At 44.9% G+C, this 22,615-nt stretch overlaps 1 protein-coding gene across 2 annotated transcripts; it reads left to right on the forward strand.

Annotated features, from left to right (window-relative positions):
* Nucleotides 1–307: 307 nt before the first annotated feature.
* On the forward strand, nt 308–20,426 carry LOC140361232 (TIP41-like protein). Of its 2 annotated transcripts, XM_072446972.1 has the most exons (10): nt 308–525; nt 1,956–2,079; nt 5,303–5,482; nt 8,412–8,514; nt 10,200–10,331; nt 11,109–11,204; nt 11,962–12,024; nt 17,924–18,016; nt 18,309–18,485; nt 20,263–20,426. In XM_072446972.1, exons 2-10 carry the CDS (start codon nt 1,973–1,975, stop codon nt 20,299–20,301), a joined length of 990 nt encoding a protein of 329 aa, XP_072303073.1. In that variant the 5' UTR covers nt 308–525; nt 1,956–1,972; the 3' UTR covers nt 20,302–20,426. The 2 variants fall into 2 exon arrangements, with proteins under 2 accessions (XP_072303073.1, XP_072303072.1); XM_072446971.1 differs by lacking the exons at nt 17,924–18,016; nt 18,309–18,485; nt 20,263–20,426 and adding an exon at nt 13,982–14,225.
* The last annotated feature ends 2,189 nt before the right edge of the window (nt 20,427–22,615 follow it).

The following is a 22,615-nucleotide window of genomic DNA, read 5'->3' on the forward strand; positions in this document are numbered from 1 at the left end:
CTGCTGCCCGAGCAGGTCAACACAGTGACGGACACTCGCGCCAAACAACAACCGCGTCAACCAGCTCAATAGAACACTAGAGGGAGTTATCGCTATGGTAACCAACTAGCCGCGTCAGTCCTCCCCGATTTTACAATATTTTTTCTCCCTTGAATTTCGCGTTTAAACCCTCACAAGATGGCCGCCGGAGTTGCCACTGCAACAGAGTGCGTTTGCGTTCTAGCTTTATTGTGGCTTTACACTGAGTGCACGGGCACGGGAACCACTGACAGAGCCAACGTTCCGGGGGAAACATTTCATCGACGGACCGGTGTAAAGAGCGAGCCTGTTTGTGAGGAACAGCCGGCGGAACAAACTGCACTAAACACGGCTTGTGTGAGTGCCCAGCCCCGCTCTACGCTGCGCTCCGTGTCCGCAGCTCCGACAGGCTCCAGGGGTGTGCCCAGGACCCTCACCCGGGACCCTCACCCCGGGCTCAAGGCTCCGGGCTCAAGGCTCCGGGCTCTGGACACACACACAGGGCTGGTGAGTGTCAGGGGCCAAACAAACCGTGTGCCCATGTTGGCCCTCTAAACCCTCTGTTCTGTTCTACATTCTGATAAGAATAAGAATAACAATGAAATTTCCCCATGTGTGGACAATAGAGCATTATCTTATCTTATAAATAGACGCTTTAAAGCTCGTTAACTAACGCGTTCTAAATTCTGGAATGGAGCAAATGTGAAGCGGGAAATGATTTAATATCAATGAAGAAATGGGGATTCACGTCATAAACGTATATGGTCCCGATTACTCACATTTACTATGAGACCAGTACAGAAACCTCAGGCACCACGTGACTCTCAGTATAAGAAAGTAAAATCTATTATTTTGCATGATTTGTTCATTTTATAGTGCTGACACACACTAAACATTCATATGAAGGCGAAATCCAGATGTTTAAGTTTTGCTGGACTCACAAAACGTCAAGCCCACAATAGTTATCTTCTGATCTACAGTATTACACACTTTACCACAGTTGATACTTCTGTGAAGTCACATTTTAATGTAGTATTTTCCCATCCTTTAACAGAGAAGCACACTAATACTGACATGTCTTTGATTGTTGCTTATTCTTTGTTTTAAAGACTTAAATTTGTACATTTTTTTACAACTCATTTAACTCTAACACTTAAGCTAAGGATATTTAAGATTGAGCTAAAAATGTAACTAATTTCATCCCAATTTCGCAATTTGTTAGGTTTCTAATTTAAATTTCTGATTGGAAAACATGTCGTCACACCAGGAAGTTCCATATTACCCAGCAACATTCATATATTCACAAATATTAATATTTGACCAAAAAATGTATGAAAACACGTTGAATGTGTTGATTGAATGTTTAAAGTGTGTAAATGTAGCTAAAGGTTTGAACGTCTCCCTGGTGTGACGTCATCCGTGTCAGAACTCTACATTTACAACATGTTCACAACAAATGTGTTTACTTATTTTACCATTTCATTTTACATTTCATGGTGTGTGCGGCGGGAGAACATTTTTTCATAACTCCATTGTCAAAATGCCCATTACTCTCAGGGAAATACACGGAGGCAAACCACAGTCACGTCTTCTGGGATTGTCCTGGTCAGAGGTTTTGGACTGATATTAAGGATGCTCTGCAGACAGTTTTTTGCCATTCCACTTAATTTTGCAACTATGCACTTGGGCCTCAAATCTCCTGCCGTGGACACCGTGAATAAAACCTTTTGGAATGTGCTTTTGGCAGCGAGGAAGAAAAAGCTGTGTTTTATGTTGAAAAGCTTAAAAAAGAAAGAAAATAAAAGGGTTTATGTTTTTTTCAGGGTCATTGTGTCAATGACATGAAGTTTTTTCTTATCAATTATTGGGATATTTTTTGAAGCAAATATCTCACACTCAAGTGTGACTGCGAGCTGTAACGTTTGTGTGTTCTACAGGAGAACGCTCCCTCATCATGTTGTCTCACAGCGGCTTCCAGAGCTGTAGGCAGAACTTCACTTTCGGACCATGGACAGTGACCGCAGCCAAGAATCACATCATGAAATCCAAGGACATCGAACGGTACCAGTCTCTGTTCAAAGTTATTTTCTAGAGCTGTAAGCTATAGAAAGCAGATATGGTGCATCACCTAAAAGAATTAAATGTCCACTGTTTACGTCCTTGCTTTGCTGTGGTGGAGTTGTTTTTTGCTCCAAGTCAAATATCCCTCCTTTGTCTGGCTGTAGAGGCTAATCCTATGTCTTTGTTTCTCAATTTTAACCTCTTCGTAAATAATGACTGCATGAGCCTGTTCTACACGTAGGACCACGGATGTAGTCGCAGCACGGTAAAACGACCGTGTTACTAAAAGAGTTTAACAAACCAAACCTTCTTCACCTGTGTTACATGACAGGTAACAGTAGTGCACCCTCAAACGTCCAGGACATGCACACACATCAAAACTTCTTTTACATTAAATTAATAATGTAAAATATTAAACACATAAAATGGCGCTTACACTGGCCTTTGATGCTGTGTCTGAGGGTTGTCCCTCATGTAATGTTTCCCCCTGCAGCTCTATCAATTGTACTCAACTGTCATATTTGTCAAGTTTACTTCCTGAACCTGACCACTGATTCAAGCAGTGGAGGCTTCTACTGGACCTGGCTCGTTTAGACCAAATGTATTTATTTCAGCTTGTGAGGATCAGTAGTGAGGGCCTGGGCTGCATCAGCATTAATGCTGTCATAATATGGGCCCTAATCCTTGTTCTTGATAATGCTCTGTGTCTGCGCCCTGTTGGGTCCAGGTACAGTCTCTGTAGGACTGAGCCCTGTTGGGTCCAGGTACAGTCTCTGTAGGACTGAGCCCTGTTGGGTCCAGGTGCAGTCTCTGTAGGACTGAGCCCTGTTGGGTCCAGGTACAGTCTCTGTAGGACTGAGCCCTGTTGGGTCCAGGTACAGTCTCTGTAGGACTGAGCCCTGTTGGGTCCAGGTACAGTCTCTGTAGGACTGAGCCCTGTTGGGTCCAGGTACAGTCTCTGTAGGACTGAGCCCTGTTGGGTCCAGGTACAGTCTCTGTAGGACTGAGCCCTGTTGGGTCCAGGTGCAGTCTCTGTAGGACTGAGCCCTGTTGGGTCCAGGTACAGTCTCTGTAGGACTGAGCCCTGTTGGGTCCAGGTACAGTCTCTGTAGGACTGAGCCCTGTTGGGTCCAGGTGCAGTCTCTGTAGGACTGCATGTCCTCTGAACACTGTCTTTGGCGTTCATATTGCTGGTTGTGGAATTCTCTGTTGCTTTCACATGTCTTTGTTGTCGTGCATGAACATGCATGATATACATGTGGTAAACATGAGAGAATGTAGCTATGAGCTCATTTCCATCTGGAAGCGAGATATTGATAACATGCTGCTGTCAAGCACTGGTGTTCCATTTTCACTGGGACTAGCCTCGGCCTATGGAGCATGGTGAAGTTTACTGTATCTGCCACTTGACTTGAGCGTGGTGTAGGGTTCTTTACATCTGGATTTGCTGCATCTTGAGTCTATATTCGAAAGGTTTTCAGAGTACACTGTGACGTCATACATTTGATTCTGTGAGGACAGCATTATACCAACACACACCAAAGTCACCTTCAACAATGACAAAATCTGGTTCACACCAAAATTGAGGCAGTTGATAGAGAATGCTACAAAGATGCAAAGTACGGATTTAGCAGGCAGGTGTTGAGAGCTAGATCTCAGCACAACACGCGTCTGAAGCAGCAATTCTTCAACAACAACCCCGCCTCTGTGTGGAGTGGGCTCTGGCTTCTCACCAACTACAAGCCTAAAGCCCCCCACGCTGCAAATGACCAAAAACTGGCCGAGGAACCAGGACCAGGGATTTAAGAATATACAAATCTCGCAATACGATATTCATTGCAAATAATTACATTGAAATACACCTTTTGAGTAAAACACTACTTTTCTTTTAAAATGCCAAGTGTTCTTGTTGTGTTCCAGAGGATTAAAAGTGATTAAACGTTATTCATGTTTGTCTGCACTGAAATGTAGCGAAGGATCAAGGTAACCTAGTTTCTTGTGTTTTTTTAGCTGTTGGATTGTGAGAGGCCACGATATTATTGTGAGATTTTTGACAATACAATATCATGATATCTCTGTTATTACATCCCAAGCGTCGACAAGTCTGTGAAACACATAGCTTTTTTTAAATTTCAGATTTCTAGGCTTTATTAGACAGGAAAGGCAGCTTGAAATGGGGATGAGAGCGAAGGGAGGATGCAGTAAACTGTCGGGATTCAAACTCCCGACTCTGCGGGCGGCTGCACATGGAGCCCTGGCATTTGCTGTGCCTTAACTACTCAACCAATGGGAACATGTGAAGAACATAAGCACTTTTTAATCTAACTTAATATAATTGTATCCGGGGGTTCATGTGAGGACATTTTAAAAAAAATACATTTTGACCCCGCCCTAAATCATACAGGAAGTCCGCCATATTGGATCAAACACAGCTCTGACAAAAGTGCACCTCGTCGTACATTTAGCATCTTCTCCTTAAGTCGGTGTAGTCCCTCATTCATCCAGGACTATACCATTGTAGAAAAAGGTTCAGTTGTAGTCATCTGGACTCAGTTTTAGAAAAAAGACGTTTCGACTCTCATCCAAGAGTCATTGTCAAACGATAGCATACCTGCATGATGTACCAACCTAACAAATATTGTCATAAACATGCATGCATTTTGGTTTACCACCATTTTGAATGGTTTGAAAAAATGTACTTTGACGTAGACAAATTAATTTTGGCACAGATATCCTTAGATACCACAGCTATGAGGCAAAGTGCTTATTGACATACGAGAAACATGAACAACACGAGTCTAAAGAAATGGATGCCGTTTTGGAGCTTCTGGCGATGAGGGCTGTAGGCTCCCGGGCCTCGATACCCCCATCTAGGACATAACTTAGAATAATCATTAGATGGTCGGAGGGAGGAGCACGAAGTCACGAACGCTGATGTGTGTGACCTGGATGCCTAAACGGTGTAGACGCAGGAAGGGGCGTGAAAAGGGTGTGATCCTGCTCCCGAATTTAAAATTACAAACTCATCTTAATTTCCTGCCATTCTAAACAAAAAATCCAATGATTCCGTGGCAACCTGACAAACACTGCCATAGTCTTGCACGTATATTGGTTAACAGGCATTTTGAATGGCATAAAAACATGTTGCACCTTGCTTTTATTTATTATTAGTTGCAGGTCCACTCGGCTGTAGTGAATTTGTGATCTCACTGTGTTTGAACAGGCTTTCAGAGGAGCTACACATGCCTTCACTTCCAGAAATGTTATTTGGGGACAATGTTCTGCGACTCCAGCATGTGGATGGATATGGCATTGAATTCAACGCCATCGACTCCCTGAAAAGAGTCAACAACTTGTCGGACTGTGTCAAAGTGGCATGTGCACAGGAATGGCAGCAGAGCAGGTAAGAAGCGTGATGGTGGAGGCTCTAGGTCTGTAAGGCTCAGGATCTGTGAAGGGACTGGAACTGAAAAACCCCCATCTACCCAAAACATGCACCATAGATCCAATTCTCCAGCTACAGTAGTCCTGACCAAGACTAGACCCAGATCTGGAGATGGGGCTATGGGTGCTGCACTGTGGCCCCACTGCTTCTGACAGGTGACCCAGAGGACACAGGTGACCCAGAGGACACAGGTGACCCAGAGGACACAGGTGACCCAGAGGACACCCCAGAGGACACCCCAGAGGACACCCCAGAGGACACCCCAGAGGACAGCCCAGAGGACAGCCCAGAGGACAGCCCAGAGGACAGCCCAGAGGACAGCCCAGAGGACACAGGTGACCCAGTGGACACAGGTGACCCAGAGGACACAGGTGACCCAGAGGACACAGGTGACCCAGAGGACACAGGTGACCCAGAGGACACAGGTGACCCAGAGGACACAGGTGACCCAGAGGACACAGAGGACACAGGTGACCCAGAGGACACATTTCCCTGGGGAAAAATAACATTTACCTTAACCCCTTGTTTCATGGAGATCAAAATGTAGGTATCCATGAGGTTATTGTTTCTATGTAAGTTCAACAACATCTCTATGGTGATAGGTCATTAGTCTGCATAGAATGTTCCACAGTATGGCATGAAAGACGACATACAGTATTTATGCTTTTTTACTATTCATTTGTTAAGCCTTGAACTGTAACACGAGTAGATCACTGTTTTACATTGACTATCCCTCTTCATAGTGATACGACTCGCCTCGTGACGTTCCACTAACAGCAGATTGTCATTTACATGTTTTTATTTTTGAAAAGGGGCTAAGTGGTGTTTTAGAACTCTACATGTGTTACACTAATAACCATAGTAAGTACAGAGCTTAGGGGGTCGATAATTGATGAGTAAAAATAGGAATTTTCTGAGCACTCATGCCTCTAATGCAAAAATCAACTGAAATACAACTTTGAGTAAAACAATGACGTATGGTTAAAAGAGTTTATGTGGCCAAATCTCTCCCCTTTAAAGTTCCATCTTGTCTTCATTTATTTTTATTTGAAAAAAAAACAACCTCAAAACGACATCCTTTTTTAACTTCAATACATTCACACACACATTCACACACCATTTGTATGCAGACACTGGGGGCGAGGCGAAGCAGGCTAAGTGTTTTGCATTATTCATTTGAGGCCGCTGCGATTGCACCACCAACCTGTGGGCCAGTAAATCTGACCGCTCTACCAAGGATGTTTTATGTTGAGAGCGGGATTCAAACGACGAGCACAAGACAATTCAATTCAATTTCAATTCAATTTATTTTAGTAACGCCCAAAATCACAACAACAGTTGCCTCTGAGGAGTGACAGTGAAAAATGAATCAACAATGTCTGTGGAGACGAGGGATGATGTCCCAGAGTCCTCTGTCCTTAGGACTCTCCTTCTCGGCCAGGAAAAAACTACCTCCTAAAAACCTCCTTGGGAAAAAGTAGAAACATGGAAGAGTTCCACAGTGAAGGAGAGATCTGACTCTCACAGACGGACGCGAGGGAGACTGGAGCTGGACCCACTCTTCAGGCAGATGAGGGACCATTAAATATTGTTTGAAAGTATAAGTAGTCAGAAGAAGAGGATAGTGCTCAAGCTGCCATACATCCCCCAGCACAGTTGCTCCTAGGGCAGCGTAGCTAAAGCTGTGGGTTTATATTTCTGTTCCTAACTAGTCTGACCATAAGCGATTTCAAAGAGAAACGTTTTAAGCCTGGACTTAAATGAAGAGACTGTGTCAGCAGATTTAACATGGGTCGGGAGCTGATTCCATAACACAGGAGCTTGGTAGCTAAACGCTCTACCTCCTACTGTGCTTTTAGAGACTCTTGGGACCACCAGAAGGCCAGCATTTGAGAGTGAAGAGCTCTGTTTGGATGATATGGTTCTATAGCATCTTTGAGGTGGGAGGGGCCATGTCATTTATGGCTTTGTAGGTCAGGAGGAGGAGTTTAAATGTGATTCTAAACTCGACGGGGAGCCAGTGAAGACAGTGCACTCTGCCACAGAGATACTAACCCACCATTTACTGAATTATAGTTTCTTATTGCTGCGTAGAAATCTGTTAAAAAAAGGCCTTCATTAAACATGGAGGAATGGAGGGTTAAGATTGAATCTTCCTGTGGTTTATAATGGAATTTTGAACCCCTGGAGAGGTAATCAGTTGCACAAGGAAAGAGAAGGAGAGTGAGCCAGGGACACAAAAAAACAAAAAACAAACAAAAGGGAGACTAATTAGCCCTTTAAAGGGCGAAAAGTAAACAAGAGGCTAGCTTGATAGAAAACAAAGAGGGTAAGTTTCTCTGGGCAGGGCTTACCACAGAATAGAATAAATATCTAAGTTCCAGGGCTCTTTAAGGGATGGTAAATATGCCTCATATGGGGTTGCATTCTCCTCCAAGGATGGTTTAACGTACCTTCATTATTTCCAAAGGTACATGCACCATAAACATGCGCCCTCGCCATCCCTGAATGTGCGCGGGGAGCGGGGCTAGTGCGGCTAGCGGGGAGTGCACGGAGCTAGCGCAGGGCTACGAACAAAAAGAGGATACAATAGGTGTCGCGCGGACGCTCGCCGCGGCGACACTCGCACTGGGTTTTAGGGATGGTTTATTTTCCCCCTATATCAAAACGGATGGCGGGCCATTTTGATTTATCATGTTAGTTGTATGATGTTATGGCGGGGACGCCATCCCTGAATGTACGTAGCGAGACCCCTGAGTTCCCGGTCTAAATTCGCAAATTGACAATGACTCTTGGATGAGAGTCGAAACATCTTGTTTTTTCTAAAGTCCAGATGACAACTGAACCTTTTTCCACATAGAAAGCTAACGTGTTTGTGTGTGTTCAGGGCTGACTCGGAGCACTCAAAGGAGGTGGTACGGCCATATGATTGGACCTATACCACAGACTACAAAGGCACGCTGCTCGGAGACGAACAAGCAACTATGAAGGTAAGACATGGGTTTGTCGCAAACGAGGGCAGGAATATATTTGGGCAAAGTCACAATCGGGGTGCTCAACTAGCAAAGCACCAAATTGGTATTCAAGTTGAACAATACCCTGTACAAACAACAGACAAACCCAGGTGTCCAATTTTGTATAAAACCTTCCAATTTGGTGATGTACTTGATGTATTTTATTTCAAGTCTGCCTAAGCATTGTTTTACTATTTTGCATGCTGTAGTGCCATTGCCATTGGAGTATTAATTTAAGTCACACTTGGACAAATCCATTCAATTTCCATCACGGTCTATTCCAAGGTACTGGAGAGGAGAATCCGACCGATAATCGAACCTCAGATTCAGGAGGAGCAGAGTGGTTTTCGTCCCGGTCGTGGAACACTGGACCAGCTCTATACTCTCCATCGGGTGCTTCAGTGTTCATGGGCGTTTGCCCAACCAGTCCACATGTGCTTTGTGGATCTGGAGAAGGCTTTCGACCGTGTCCCTCGGGGTGTCCTTTGGGGGGTGCTCCGGGAGTACGGGGTCCGGGGTCCTTTGCTCAGGGCTGTCCGGTCCCTGTATGACCGTAGCAGGAGCTGTGTTCATTGACGGCAGTAAGTCAGACCTGTTCCCAGTGCATGAGGGACTCCTCAGGGCTGCCCTTTGTCACCGGTTCTGTTCAAAGTTTTTATGGACAGAATTTCTAGGCGCAGTCAGGGGTCGGAGCGTGTCCGGTTTTGGGACCACAGGATTCCATCTCTGCTGTTTGCAGACGATGTTGTCCTGATGGCTCCATCAAACCCGGACCTGCAACATGCACCGGGACGGTTTGCAGCCAAGTGTGAAGCGTCTGGGATGAGAATCAGCACCTCCAAATCCGAGACCATGGTTCTCGACCGGAAAAAGGTGGCTTGTCCTCTACAGGTGGGTGGGGAGTCCTTGTCCCAAGTGGAGGAGTTCAAGTATCTCGGGGTCTTGTTCATGAGTGAGGGAAGGATGGAGTGTGAGATCGACAAGCGGATCGGTGCAGCGGCTGCAGTGATGCAGTCGCTGCACCATGGGTGCCGTGGGTGCTGTTGTATGTCACAGAGAGGTTGTTACTACAGATGCCTGCCCCACGAGACGGGGGGGGTCAGTCAAAGATCGTTGGCCAATGGAGGAGCGCAGCACTCCCAGGTATTTTCCGCTTTTTCATATGGCCAGAAAACACCACAGCTATTTATTTATTTGTTAATAAACCACCAAGGGATCACCAGGTCTGCACAGCTTCTGAAGACCTCCTTATACGGGCTGCTCCTGACGGATCTTGTCTGCGGGAAATGTAATTAGGGGGAGAAAAACAGATTCTCTCTCCAGCTAGAAGCCACCGCCCGGAGGGTGGCCCCTCGATAGAGATCTTCTATTGCTATGCAAATTTTAAGATTGTTTAGCAGCTGCTATACAAGAGAAAATCCTTCATCTGAGGCCTGGACCTTTATTGTAGCTGGTTCCTTTTCTGCAAGTGGTAAAAAAGAAATATGCAAATGATTTTGCCAACACTCTTGTAAGTCACACTTCTAGTCTATTGTATATATAGTGCCAAAATTTTGGAAAACATCTAGTACGAGCTCACTGCTTGACTTTTCAGACAGATATCCTTAGTTCCTGTGAAAAAAGGGCCTTTCTAGATTCTCATGTGGTCTGTGTTGACTCAGGAGACCCTTACGGAGGAGCGCATCGACCTGGACCGATTGAAGGTGCGAGAGCAGATCATGTTCTTCCAGGAAGTGCTGCTGTTTGAGGACGAGCTCCACGACCATGGAGTCTCCACCATCAGCGTCAAAATCGTATGTGTTGTGTAGGGGTGCGCCAAAATATCGATATGGCGATATATTGCAATATTTACACGTTACGCGGGTGTGTGTTCTTATATAACGCACACACTGCTAGACTGTGAGGCAAACCAACCGCTAATTCAAACTGTAAACATTTATAAACTTAGATGGCAAACTCTGACGCACCAAACTATTTCTTCTCGCTCCCCCTCGCTCCCCTTGCCGGTGGTCTAGGCTCCGCCCCTTAAAGGGCCAGCATAACAGCCTCTCATGGAGCCTTTTTAACAAATAGGATACAAATTGTTTGTTTATCATTGTGTTTCAACAAAAAAATGATTGATATAAATTTCCCCCAAGAAATTATTTCTTTAAACATATGATATATCGCAAGTTATTATTGGCAATATATCGATAATCGCAGTCTCGCCATATCGCGATATTATCCTATCGTGAGCCGTGTATTGTGTATCGTATTGTGAGGTACCCAGCGATTTCCAGCTCTAGTGTTGTGTAGGAAAGCTCGCATCTGCTCTCCTCTGTGCTGCTCCTGATGTCTTTCTCCTCCTTTACCTTCTTCCCCCCCTCTGCTCTTTCATTCCTCTCCTAATTGTTTTCCCTCCCTTTTCCCTCCTTTTCTCCCTGCTTCCTTCCTCTTCTACTGCTCTTGTCTTCCATTTCTCCTATTTTTCCCACCCTCTTCTTTCCTCCCTGCTCGTTTCCGCTCCTCCTTTCCTCTCCTCCTTTTATCCTTTTTCTCCTCCTTCTCACTTGCTGATCTGATTTTTGCAGAGAGTGATGCCAACGAGTTTCTTTGTGTTGATGCGCTTCTTCCTGCGAGTGGATGGAGTTATGATCAGAATAAATGACACGCGCTTATACCATGAGGTCAGTGTCTTGTGTAGATCGAATACTTAAAGGTCCCATATCATGCAAAATCAACTTTTCAGAGCATTTAACCTTCTTTCAGTGCTATTGGTGCCTCATACATATGCCCAAAGTGTTTTTTTGGTTGATTCCTGCAGTTTTTAGCTAGAGATCTGCAGACGGCACGCTTCCCTGTTTCAGCCCATCCTCCAGTACCTGTAACACGCACCTCTCCCCCCGCCCTCGTCCCCCGCCCTCCGCCCTCGTCCCCCGCCCTCCGCCCCTGCCCCTCCGCCCCTGCGCTCAAGAGGAACCACAACAATTTAGGCTCAGTTAGCTTCAAACGCTACTTCTTTTGTTCCAGCGCTGCCGCTGACATGTGCCGCTGTGTCATGCGCTGTGTAGCGGCGCACGCCTCTGTTTACACCACCACCATCTCCACTTTAGGCTACGTCATGGGGTGGGTGGGGAACGCACGCTCACGCTGAGACTACGTCACGGGTTGGGCGGGGGAGGCTGATCGCTCTTTGCAAGGGTGGGGGTCTTCATTTCTAGGTTTGTGAGCGGGTCCAAGATATGGGTCATATTTCATAACTATTATGTTATGGGTGTTGCACAACACTTATTATTATCAAATATACCCTTAGGGTGGACTACGAAACAGGGAAAAATGGCATGATATGGGATCTTTAAGTCCCTCTTACTACGACTAAAAAAGAAAAACAAATGAGCCGAGTTTAAAGCGTTGCTACTCCTGACCTGTCTGCTTTGATTGCAGGCTGGAAAGAGCTTTATGCTGCGGGAGTTCAGCATGAGAGAGAGCAGGCTGGAGGAGCTCAAGGTAGGTTATGGTCCCAAAGATTTGCCAATATATTTAGGCCTGTATTATAATATCAGTTTTATTATTGAGTAAACATTAGACTATAGAAGCACAGTATAGGCATACTTTTCTAATTAAGGGAAAACAAACCTACATGGCCCTGTGTGAAAAGTGTTTACCCCCCTGTTAAAACATAACGTTACAGGTTTATCACACCTACATTTCTCTGGCCACACCCAGGCCTGGTACTACCACACCTGCTCTCTTATGAAATCGGACCTGCCTGACGGTGAAGTCGACAAAAGATCCTCAGAAGCTGGACATCATGCTGAGATCCAAAGAAAGTCAGGAACAAATGAGAGAACGTAAAAGGCCATTTCTAAAGCTTTGGGATTCCCACAAATGGAGAAAACATGGAACAGTGAATCTTCCCAGGAGTGACCGGCAATCCAAAATCCATCCAAGAGGTCACAAAACACCCCACAACAACATCCAAAAACCACAGGCCTCAAGTGCCTCAGTTAAGGTCAGAGTTCATAAGAAAGACACTGGGCTAAAAGAGCCTGCATGGCAGAGTCTTACGACAAATATCACTGAGCAAAAGAACATGAAGGCTCGTCTCAAGTTTGAGACAACATCTTGATGATCCCCAAGACTTTTGGGAAAACTATGGACTGACGAGACAAGGTGTGTGTCCCATAACATCTGGTATAAAAGTAACACCGCATTTCACAAAGAGAACATCCAAAACACTAAAATATGGTGGTAGTGTGATGGTCTCGGGCTGATTTGTTGCTTCACGACCTGAAAGACTTGCTGTGATGAATTAATAAATAAATAAATACAAAATCCTGAAGGAGAATGTCCGGCCATCCGTTTGTGACCTCAAGCTGAAGTGGGCATGGGTTCTGCAGCAGGACAATGATCCACGACACCAGTAAGTCCACCTCTGAATGACTGAAGAGAGTGGTCGAGTCAAAGTCTTGAACTGAATCCCATTGAGATGCTCTGGCATGACCTTAAAAAGCCGGTTCATGCTCGAAAGTGCTGAATTACAATTCTGTAAAGATGAGTGGGCCAGAATTCCTCCACAGCTACACTGGACTCGATGTACATTATTGCATACGCTTGATTGCAGTTGTTGCTGCTAAAGGTGGTCCAACCAGTTATTACCTTTAGAGGACTATTACCTTTTCACAAAGGACCATGTAGGTTTGGATTTTGTAATTCATCTAGGTTTATATATTCAAAATAAACTTTTTATGTTTGGGGTCATGGATGCCAACAGTTCTTATTCCATGGGGCTGAGGCTGCCCCAAATAAATTGTATGTTTGCTGTAACCCGACCCAACATTTTTGTAGTGGGTCGGTCGGTAGGTAAATTATCTTTTTTTTTTTTTTACTTTGAAGGCAAAAAAAAATCCAAATCTTCAGCATTTTTTGACCCGCAGTGACCGCCAGGCTTCAACAGTCAATCAGCAAAGTTAAGGTGCACAGGTCAAATTTAATATGAAATCGACTCCATGGTGAAGAACGACGTGAGCGGTGGCAAAACCAGTGGCGCCTACAATGACAAACCAACAGAGCAAAGAAATCCAGGTTCAAACCTGCATGTTCTGTTCAATACAGAATCATGGACTGAAAACATAAATGGATATGTGTCATGCAATGCGTTATTTCCCCCCTGGGAAGATAGATAAATTGACCAGCGCTTTTGAAAAGAACGCTCGTTGAGTCGGCGAGATGTAAGACCCAAAAAAATTATTTGACATAATTTTGACAAAATGCTGATACATTTCATTTCAGTCGGCTAGTTTTTTACCGGGTCGGTCGGGTTACGACAAACAAACATATTTTTTGCTCAGCCTGAAAAAGGACCCTAGGACTAAATGACTAATGTCATACTTTGTGCTTCTTTCTTGCCCCTCGTTACCTTTAGGCTTCTCCATAAATGATGTGTGCATGTTGTTTCTTGCAGAACGTCCCGGCAGCTCTCTACACGGACCCCAACGAGGTGGCCCCTCACCTGGCCCTTAAGCTCACACACTGCGAGAAGCTGGAGTTCCCGGAGCAGACGGAGCCTCTGTGACACCGGCCTGTTGTACACTTCTCAGACTACACTTCTTTTTATGGCGTCTGCGTGTTTAGATTTTTGTTTTAAGATAAATGTTTTTCACTAATGTAAAGTCCTTGATAAAAATAATAAAGTGAGTTATAATTTTTGTGGATATGATTTACTTTCGCCGTACAATTATGTTCATCATAAACACACTTTCCCTCAGACAGAGCTCACAGAATAATATGTCTGCAACATTCAACCATCCCACCAAGACCACCGAGACCCCCCCCCGAGACCTCCCGAGACTCCCGAGACCCACCAAGACCCCCACGCCTCCCATCCCCAGCACTGTTACATTGTGGCCCCAGCGCTGTTACATTGTGGTACAACCGTCTCATTGTTTCATTTATTATATAGAAACATAACTGGAAACGCAAGAAAAACTGCATTTATTCAACTTTTTTCTTGGCCAAATTATTCCAAACATTATAAAGATGCTTAGAATGCAAGTGCCTCGTAACATTAGAATGAGACGAGTGAGTTGAAAAGGCCGATAGTATATTATCTATATGTATCTATCTATATATAGTGATATGAAAATGTGTTTTGACCCCCTCCTGATTTTTCTTTGCATGTTTGTCAGATCATCAAACAAACTTAATTATTAGTCAAAGAAAACACAAGGAAACAAAGGAAAAAACAAAACATTTAAGTAAATTCCAAACCTGCCTGGCCCTGTATGAAGATAACGTAAGAGTGTTTTTTCACACCTGACACAGTGAAGTCGACCAGAAGATCCTCGGAAGCAGAACATCATGAGACGCAAAGAAAGTCAGGAACAAATGAGAAAGTAATTGAGAGCTATCAGTCTGGAAAAGGTTCTAAAGCCATTTCTAAAGCTTTGGGACTTCAGTGCACATGCTTCAGGAGGGGCCCTCACATGACTGGACCTGTAGAGGGCGTTGTACATGGACATAGAACATCTGACCATCTGGCCATCCCACTGACCATCAGAACTATGTATCTGGGCCTCCAAACTCCTGCCGTGGACACTGAATGGATCCTTCTAGAACAGGGGTGGGCAATTATTTTCCTCCGAGAGCCATATTCGAATCCAGGCAAGTAGCGGAGGGCCGACCCGCGATCATTGGTGTGAAAAAAAAAAATCCCAAAAATTAAATATCAAATAAAATATCACTTTTCTGTCAAATATAGGCTATTGAATCTATTATTTAATTCAGTACACGTCATATTTATTAAGGCTACAAGTGTAGACAGATGCCTGAGGGCAAAAAAGAAAATAAATAAATAAATATATATATATATATATATTTTATTTTTATTTTACTAGGACAAGGTTGGCGGGCCGGATTGAAAGGCGCTGCAGGCCGGATGTGGCCCGCGGGCCCTAGTTTGCCCACCCCTGTTCTAGAACATATTTAAGGCCATTACAAAGATGAAACGAAGTCAACCAACAATCAAGGACTGGACCAACATAATGACCGACACTGAGATAAACTGAGAAAGTGACATTCTGAGTTTGAAAATGGACAAACTTTGGACCAACAGGGACATTTCTGCTGGACCACATGATTAGGACCATGTTCTGTGTTCTACAGAGGGTGCTGCAGAGGCCTCACCCATAGGTGGCAGCAGTACGCACGCGTGCAATGAGAGACAACAGAGGAAGTCAAGACACTTCACATGAACACAAACATCCAAGATGGAGCCGGCCGTGGACAAGCTGGAGGCTCTGGTGAGACTCGAACCTTTGTCCGTCATGTGCGCACGAGACAGGACAGACAGACCCTGACCTCTGACCTCTACAGCGGACTGTCCAGACTGTGCCGGACTGTGTCAGGCTGTGGCTCACAACTGAACCTGTGCTAGAGAAGAGAGATGACCATTTATTATCAATGCAAACCAGGACTAAACCAGGACTAAATCAGGACTAGACCAGGACTAGACCAGGACTGGACCAGGACTGGACCAGGACTGGACCAGGACTGGACCAGGACTAGACCAGGACTAGACCAGGACTAAACCAGGACTAAACCAGGACTGGACCAGGACTGGACCAGGACTAGACCAGGACTAGACCAGGACTGGACCAGGACTGGACCAGGACTAGACAAGGTCTAAACCTAGACCAGGACTGTACCAGGACTGGACCCTAGAGCCAGAATCCTCTGAGCTCATGAACGCAACATAACGTTTACATCTGTAAATATTCTATGGATGTGTTATAGTGTTTTGGAGTGGGACTGGATGAGTTGTATAAATATACTTGAAATGTATACTGTACTTTTACTGTATTTGTCCAGCTGGAACAGCATCTTCCCTGTTGCTCAGTGTTTTTATGTAATAAATAAAACCATAAACAATCATTTAACATCACAGAGCCAAACCTGGACCAGAGTGTGAACACGCCCGAGAATGAATTCAGATTAAACCAGAGCTAAAAGTCTAAAGGAATAAACCACAGCCCAACCAGTGCTAAACTAGGACAAAAGGCTCCATCAGGTCAAAGAAAGTGTTAGAACTGGGGCTGCGATGATGAATCGACAATATAATATATTGTATATATTATATACATATATGATATAATGAGAGAAGTGTACTCGGGTAATTGTCCTCGTTTATTGGTGATTCTAATGATCTGAAACACAAAGACATTTACTACAAAGACTGTGACATCAAATCATAAGAGTATTCATGTCAAATATAAATATTGTTGAAGCCTCAACATTTTGACTATTTAAATAGTGTTTTTTATTTTAATTTCTTTAAACTGAGAAACAATAATATACACTGCAAAATTCAGTGGCTTAAATTTAGAATAAAAACAATTCAAATCAGTTTTAGAAACCTGATGAATCTGATTTTCCTCTTTGATTACTATAAAGCTCCGACCCGGTGCGTGTCGCGTGACCCCGTGTGTGACCCTGTGCGTGTCGTGTGACCCCGTGTGTAACCCCGTGTGTGACACCGTGTGTGACCCTGTGCGTGTCGTAAATGGTAAATAAATGGTCACATTTATATAGCGCTTTTCTACCGTCAAGGTACTCAAAGCACTTTACATCAAGGAACCAGTCACCCATTCACACACACATTCACACCCCAGATGTACGCAGACACTGGGGGGCAAGTTGGGTTAAGTGTCTTGCCCAAGGACACAACGGCAGTATTCACATGAGGCAGCTGCGATCGCACCGCCAACCTGCGGGCCAGTGGATCTGACCGCTCTGACTGAGCGGGGAGTCGAACCGCCGACCTTTGGATCAGGAGACGAGGATGTAGAAGACTCTACCACTGAGCTACTGCCGCCCAGAATTACAAACAAGCACAATTGGTCACTCGTTCTTTGATTCTTCTTGTTCTGCTTTTACTTCCTCGTATGTGGCTTCCTCCTCCTTTTCCTCACCATCTGTTTTTGAATTCGGGACCCAAAGCCCTGAATCTATGCATTTTTTCATGTGTCGTGTGACCCGTGTGTGACCCCGTGTGTGACACCGTGTGTGACCCTGTGCGTGTCGGTGTCATGTGTGACCCCGTGCTTGTGGCGTGACCCGGTGCGTGTGGCGTGACCTGGTGCGTGTCGTGTGACCTTGTGCGTGTCGGTGTCGCGTGACCCCGTGCGTGTCGGTGTCGCGTGACCCCGTGCGTGTCGTGTGACCCCGTGTTTGACCCAGTGCGTGTCGTGTGACCCCGTGTGTGACCCTGTGCGTGTCGTGTGACCCCGTGTGTGACCCTGTGCGTGTTGTTTGTGTCGTGTGACCCCGTGTGTGACCCCGTGCGTGTCGGTGTCACGTGACCCCGTGCATGTCGCATGACGTGACCCCGGGCGTGTCGTATGATCAGTTTCAGAAATCCGAGGCTGAGCTGGAGTACATCGAGAAGAGGCTGAAGCTGGACTTCATCAACACGGCCTCTGAGAGCGGCTGTCCAGCACAGGTCAGCACAAACGAAAAGTAGCACTTTTTACTGCAAATTTGGAAAAACCCTACACTGAGTTGTACTGTGCTTAAAAGAGAAGAAACAAGATTTGAGAAAAATATCATCTGTATAATCATTTTGAACTTATAACCTAAAAACCTTAACTTTTTCATGTGATAAACACTCATATTTTCCAGGCCTTATTAAAGGACTCATCAAAGTTTCATTTCGCTTCACTTAATTGTAATGTTTAAATCTTAAATATAATCATGTTCACTGTGTTAGTGAGCTGTGGTGTGTTGTGTTCCAGGAGAGCCCGGGGGCCATGCTGGAGTCTCTGACCGCCATCAAAGCGCAGCACGCCGCTCTGAGCTCGCAGGTCCAGGAGCTGGCCTCAGCACAGAGACAGGCCATGGACTCCATCCGGGTCAACGTGGACCAGGCCCTGGAGGTGCTGGCAGAGCTCCGGAACACAGCAGAACTCAAGGTGACCACTCCCCCTGATCCTCCCGGGCCCCTAGTTTAGTTATGTGTATTTACCATATGTAGTTTCAAATCTTATCTTGTTGGAAAAACATGTGCAATGAGCTCAGAGCGCACAATAAAACACTGCACAATCATATAAACAAACAGTGGTACATTTGTGAGTATTAAAAGTACCAAGAAACAATTGCACTGGAAAAAAAAAGCTAACAAGATGGAGTTGCTAAAAAAGGTAATGATACAGAACAGCACTTCACTTTTTCTACATTTTTTATGTTTCCAAAATTAATCAATTAATAATTATTCTCAAAATTCTACGTGCAATTCCCCATAATGACAACGTGAAAGCAGGTTGTTCGAATGCTTTGCAAATGTATTAAAAATACAAAAATAGCACATGTATTCTCAGTGCTTCAGCAGGAACTGGGAGACTAGTCAGGATCAAGAGAGAATAATGCAGGGATTTATAGCATTTTTAATGCCCTGAACTTTGTCATTAAAGAATAATGCAAACTCATTACACTTGATGTGGAAATGAGTTCTAACGGCAGCTGAGCTGGAGGGTTTGTTCATCTGTTACTGTGGCAACAGGACACGTGAGTTGTTATTGCAACTTCCAATTATTTCAGAAAAATATCTTCCCTAGTTCTACATAAGATTAGGTTGTACATGTTCAGCTTTTCTTTGTAAATCTCTCTTTTTGAACCTGGAGCTTTGACTTGCGCCATTTCCGTTCGGCCCTGCGGCACTCCCTTTTCTGTGCCCTGACCGAATCATCATTTCTACAACGGCGCCTTCTGCTTATTTTTAACCATTTTAGCCTTTATAGGGGCGATGGTGTCCAGAACATTCAAAACACTAGATGTAACAGAGTTCAACAAATCATTTACGTTAGAACATGAGACATTTTCAAAGTTTATCATTTCCATAAACAGTGCATCTGTGTCATCACTTATGTGTCTCCTCTGAACAGCTGCAGGACCAGCCTCTGAACAGCTGCAGGACCAGCCGGTGGTTTGGGAAAAACAGACACAGAAATGATCAGACAGAGCAGCATCGACCACATTGACATTTTAAATATTAACCCCCTTTGTAATCATCACATGCTGAGTAAGACTGAAGGTTTCAAGGACAGCATCAAGCTCTGTAGCGTTTCTGTCGCAAATATTATCCACATGCACATTGAAATCACCTGTAATGACCAAACCATCAAAGTCTGTGCATACGACTGAAACGTCTCAGTAAAATCATCACTAAAACATTGTCAGTGCTGGGGAAGCTTGTGTAAGACAATGAAGAGAATGAGACTGTTTTAGCTCCATTTTAAAGGAGACATACTCAACTGATATAAACACCCCAAAAGAACCTGCAGGTCATCATTTCATCTCTAAAGACAGCACAGACTCCGCCCCCTTTTTTGTTTTCTCATGTTTCAGATTCAAACTTAAAGTTGGGTGGAGCAGATTCTATCAGAACTACATTTGCTGTGTTTTTGTCGAGCCATGTTTCAGTTAAAAACATGAAATCAAGATTATAAGAAGAAATAAAATGATTAATAAATGATTTGTTACATAAGGATCTGGGATTTGTATTATGTAATGAAGACTCTGAAGAGCCATCACCATTAACAAGAGAATCTAAGCTCAGCGCTGAGGGAAAGTCTTCATTTTTTTAACAGGTTTTTGTAATCAAGATTCTATATTTTCCTTCTACGTAAAAGGACAATAAAAGACAATATTAATCTTAATGCAAAGTACTCACAGGTGGTTCTGTTCCCACAGGAGCCGCCCGATGCTGCTCGTCCTGGACAGTCCTCGTGAATCCTTTAAGGGTCCTCACATTGAATCACGTCTATATTTGGAATCTGCAGTTTTTTTATGTCTTGTCAAATTGATGAATGTTATTACAATATTTTACTACAAAAAATATTTGTTTCCAAATTCCTTTAACGTTCTATATTCCGCTAAAGGAGCAAATGTGGTATCATTTATTTTGCTCTGGTTTTTCCTGATGTAATGTTTTTATATTGGATTATGTGCAAAAATGCTGTATTTTGTTGCGATATGGATTTCTTATTTAGTATTCAAAGCAGCACTGGGGGTGTGGTCTCCATGGAGATAAACCTTTGGAACTTTCTCCTTAGAATTGTTTTGGATGTTTGAGGCAAAGTCAGTGGGTCCAAACCCGCTGAGGTGGTTCTGGTGTGACCTCTGACCTCTCCAGTAAGTAAAGCTTTCTCTGACCTTTAGCTGAGTAAAGGTTGTGTGTGTTATTTGATAGATCACAGATGCAGTCTTTTATTCAATTTTATTTCAATTACAACGTTCAAGCAAAAACTATATCACCGACTTAAAGTGTGTTGAAATTCTACAACCTGCAAACACTCTGAACAGGCCAAACAGAACTGCACATGTGAAATGGAACAAATGATTGTGTTTGAAATGAAATAAGAAGATGGTGTGATTCTAAAGGTCCTTGGGTCAGTCCTGTACGTGAGCGTGCAGGATGTCGTCCAGAGTGGAGTGAGCTCTGAGGACAAGGAAGAGCCAATCACAACCAGTACAAACACAGCACGTCACCATGACAACGCACCTGGCACTCCGGGACAACAGAGACGACCACTGCGGCTCACCTGAAATCACACAAATGGTCCTTTGAGTCACTTCAGGACAGTAGTGTGTTGCCATTGGGAAACGTGACCATGGGACGATAAACCAGGACGAGGGGGCCTTTCTCCTCTCACACATCTGGGACATGGACGTGAATGTCCTGCTGCAGATGGTGCTGTCCTGCTGCAGATGGTGCTGACTGCGTTTTTTATGGGAATGTCTCGATACAGAAAGCTTCAATAATAATCTACTGCCTCTGACCAGATCCAAGGGCCAATGACGATAATAAGAAAACTGCATTTTTCTTTTTCATTCTGGCTTAAAAAAGGTTCAAATACTGAGACCACGACTTGAGTATTTGGTTTGTACAATATGTGTCACGCAGATGTTCTATTATGAGTTTTTTAAAGTAGAAAATGAACGTTTGATGAGTCTATGGCTGTCGAGGACACAAAACACGTGGGAAGACGGTGGCTGAGCGGTTTAAAGGTCTCCATGGAGATGCTATCGCTTTTCAGTGTGGCATTTAAGTTCCCTCCGTATCGACAAGCAGGTGACACCACCAGGCCAAGTTACAGGTCAGCTCTGTGGAGAGGCGACGCCGCTCACATTAAGAAGGGTCCCTAGTCCGAAGGGTCACTAGTCCGAAGGGTCACAAGTCCGAAGGGTCACAAGTCCGAAGGGTCCCTAGTCCGAAGGGTCACTAGTCCGAAGGGTCACAAGTCCGAAGGGTCACTAGTCCGAAGGGTCACTAGTCCGAAGGGTCACAAGTCCGAAGGGTCACTAGTGCGAAGGGTCCCTAGTCCGAAGGGTCACTAGTCCGAAGGGTCACTAGTCCGAAGGGTCACAAGTCCGAAGGGTCACAAGTCCGAAGGGTCACTAGTGCGAAGGGTCCCTAGTCCGAAGGGTCACTAGTCCGAAGGGTCACTAGTCCGAAGGGTCACAAGTCCGAAGGGTCCCTAGTCCGAAGGGTCACTAGTCCGAAGGGTCACTAGTCCGAAGGGTCACAAGTCCGAAGGGTCACTAGTGCGAAGGGTCCCTAGTCCGAAGGGTCACTAGTCCGAAGGGTCACAAGTCCGAAGGGTCACAAGTCCGAAGGGTCACTAGTGCGAAGGGTCCCTAGTCCGAAGGGTCACTAGTCCGAAGGGTCACAAATCCGAAGGGTCACTAGTCCGAAGGGTCACTAGTCCGAAGTGTCACTAGTCCGAAGGGTCACAAGTCCGAAGGGTCACTAGTCCGAAGGGTCACTAGTCCGAAGGGTCACAAGTCCGAAGGGTCACTAGTGCGAAGGGTCCCTAGTCCGAAGGGTCACTAGTCCGAAGGGTCACTAGTCCGAAGGGTCACAAGTCCGAAGGGTCACTAGTGCGAAGGGTCCCTAGTCCGAAGGGTCACTAGTCCGAAGGGTCACAAGTCCGAAGGGTCACTAGTCCGAAGGGTCACAAGTCCGAAGGGTCACAAGTCCGAAGGGTCACTAGTCCGAAGGGTCACTAGTCCGAAGGGTCACAAGTCCGAAGGGTCACAAGTC

The sequence above is a fragment of the Eucyclogobius newberryi genome, unplaced genomic scaffold (genome assembly GCF_026437365.1).
Source record: "Eucyclogobius newberryi isolate DKJ021-1_F unplaced genomic scaffold, fEucNew1.0.hap1 SCAF_15, whole genome shotgun sequence".
Lineage (NCBI taxonomy): Eukaryota > Metazoa > Chordata > Actinopteri > Gobiiformes > Gobiidae > Eucyclogobius > Eucyclogobius newberryi.

Excerpts from the sequence above, each read along its gene's own strand:
- LOC140361232 (XM_072446972.1), top strand. The coding sequence starts at position 1,973 with ATGTTGTCTCACAGCGGCTTCCAGAGCTGTAGGCAGAACTTCACTTTC. Across the intron at positions 12,025-17,923 it reads GCAGGCTGGAGGAGCTCAAG|TTTCAGAAATCCGAGGCTGA; the intron begins GTAGGTTATGGT and ends TCGTATGATCAG. Across the intron at positions 18,486-20,262 it reads GGAACACAGCAGAACTCAAG|GAGCCGCCCGATGCTGCTCG; the intron begins GTGACCACTCCC and ends CTGTTCCCACAG.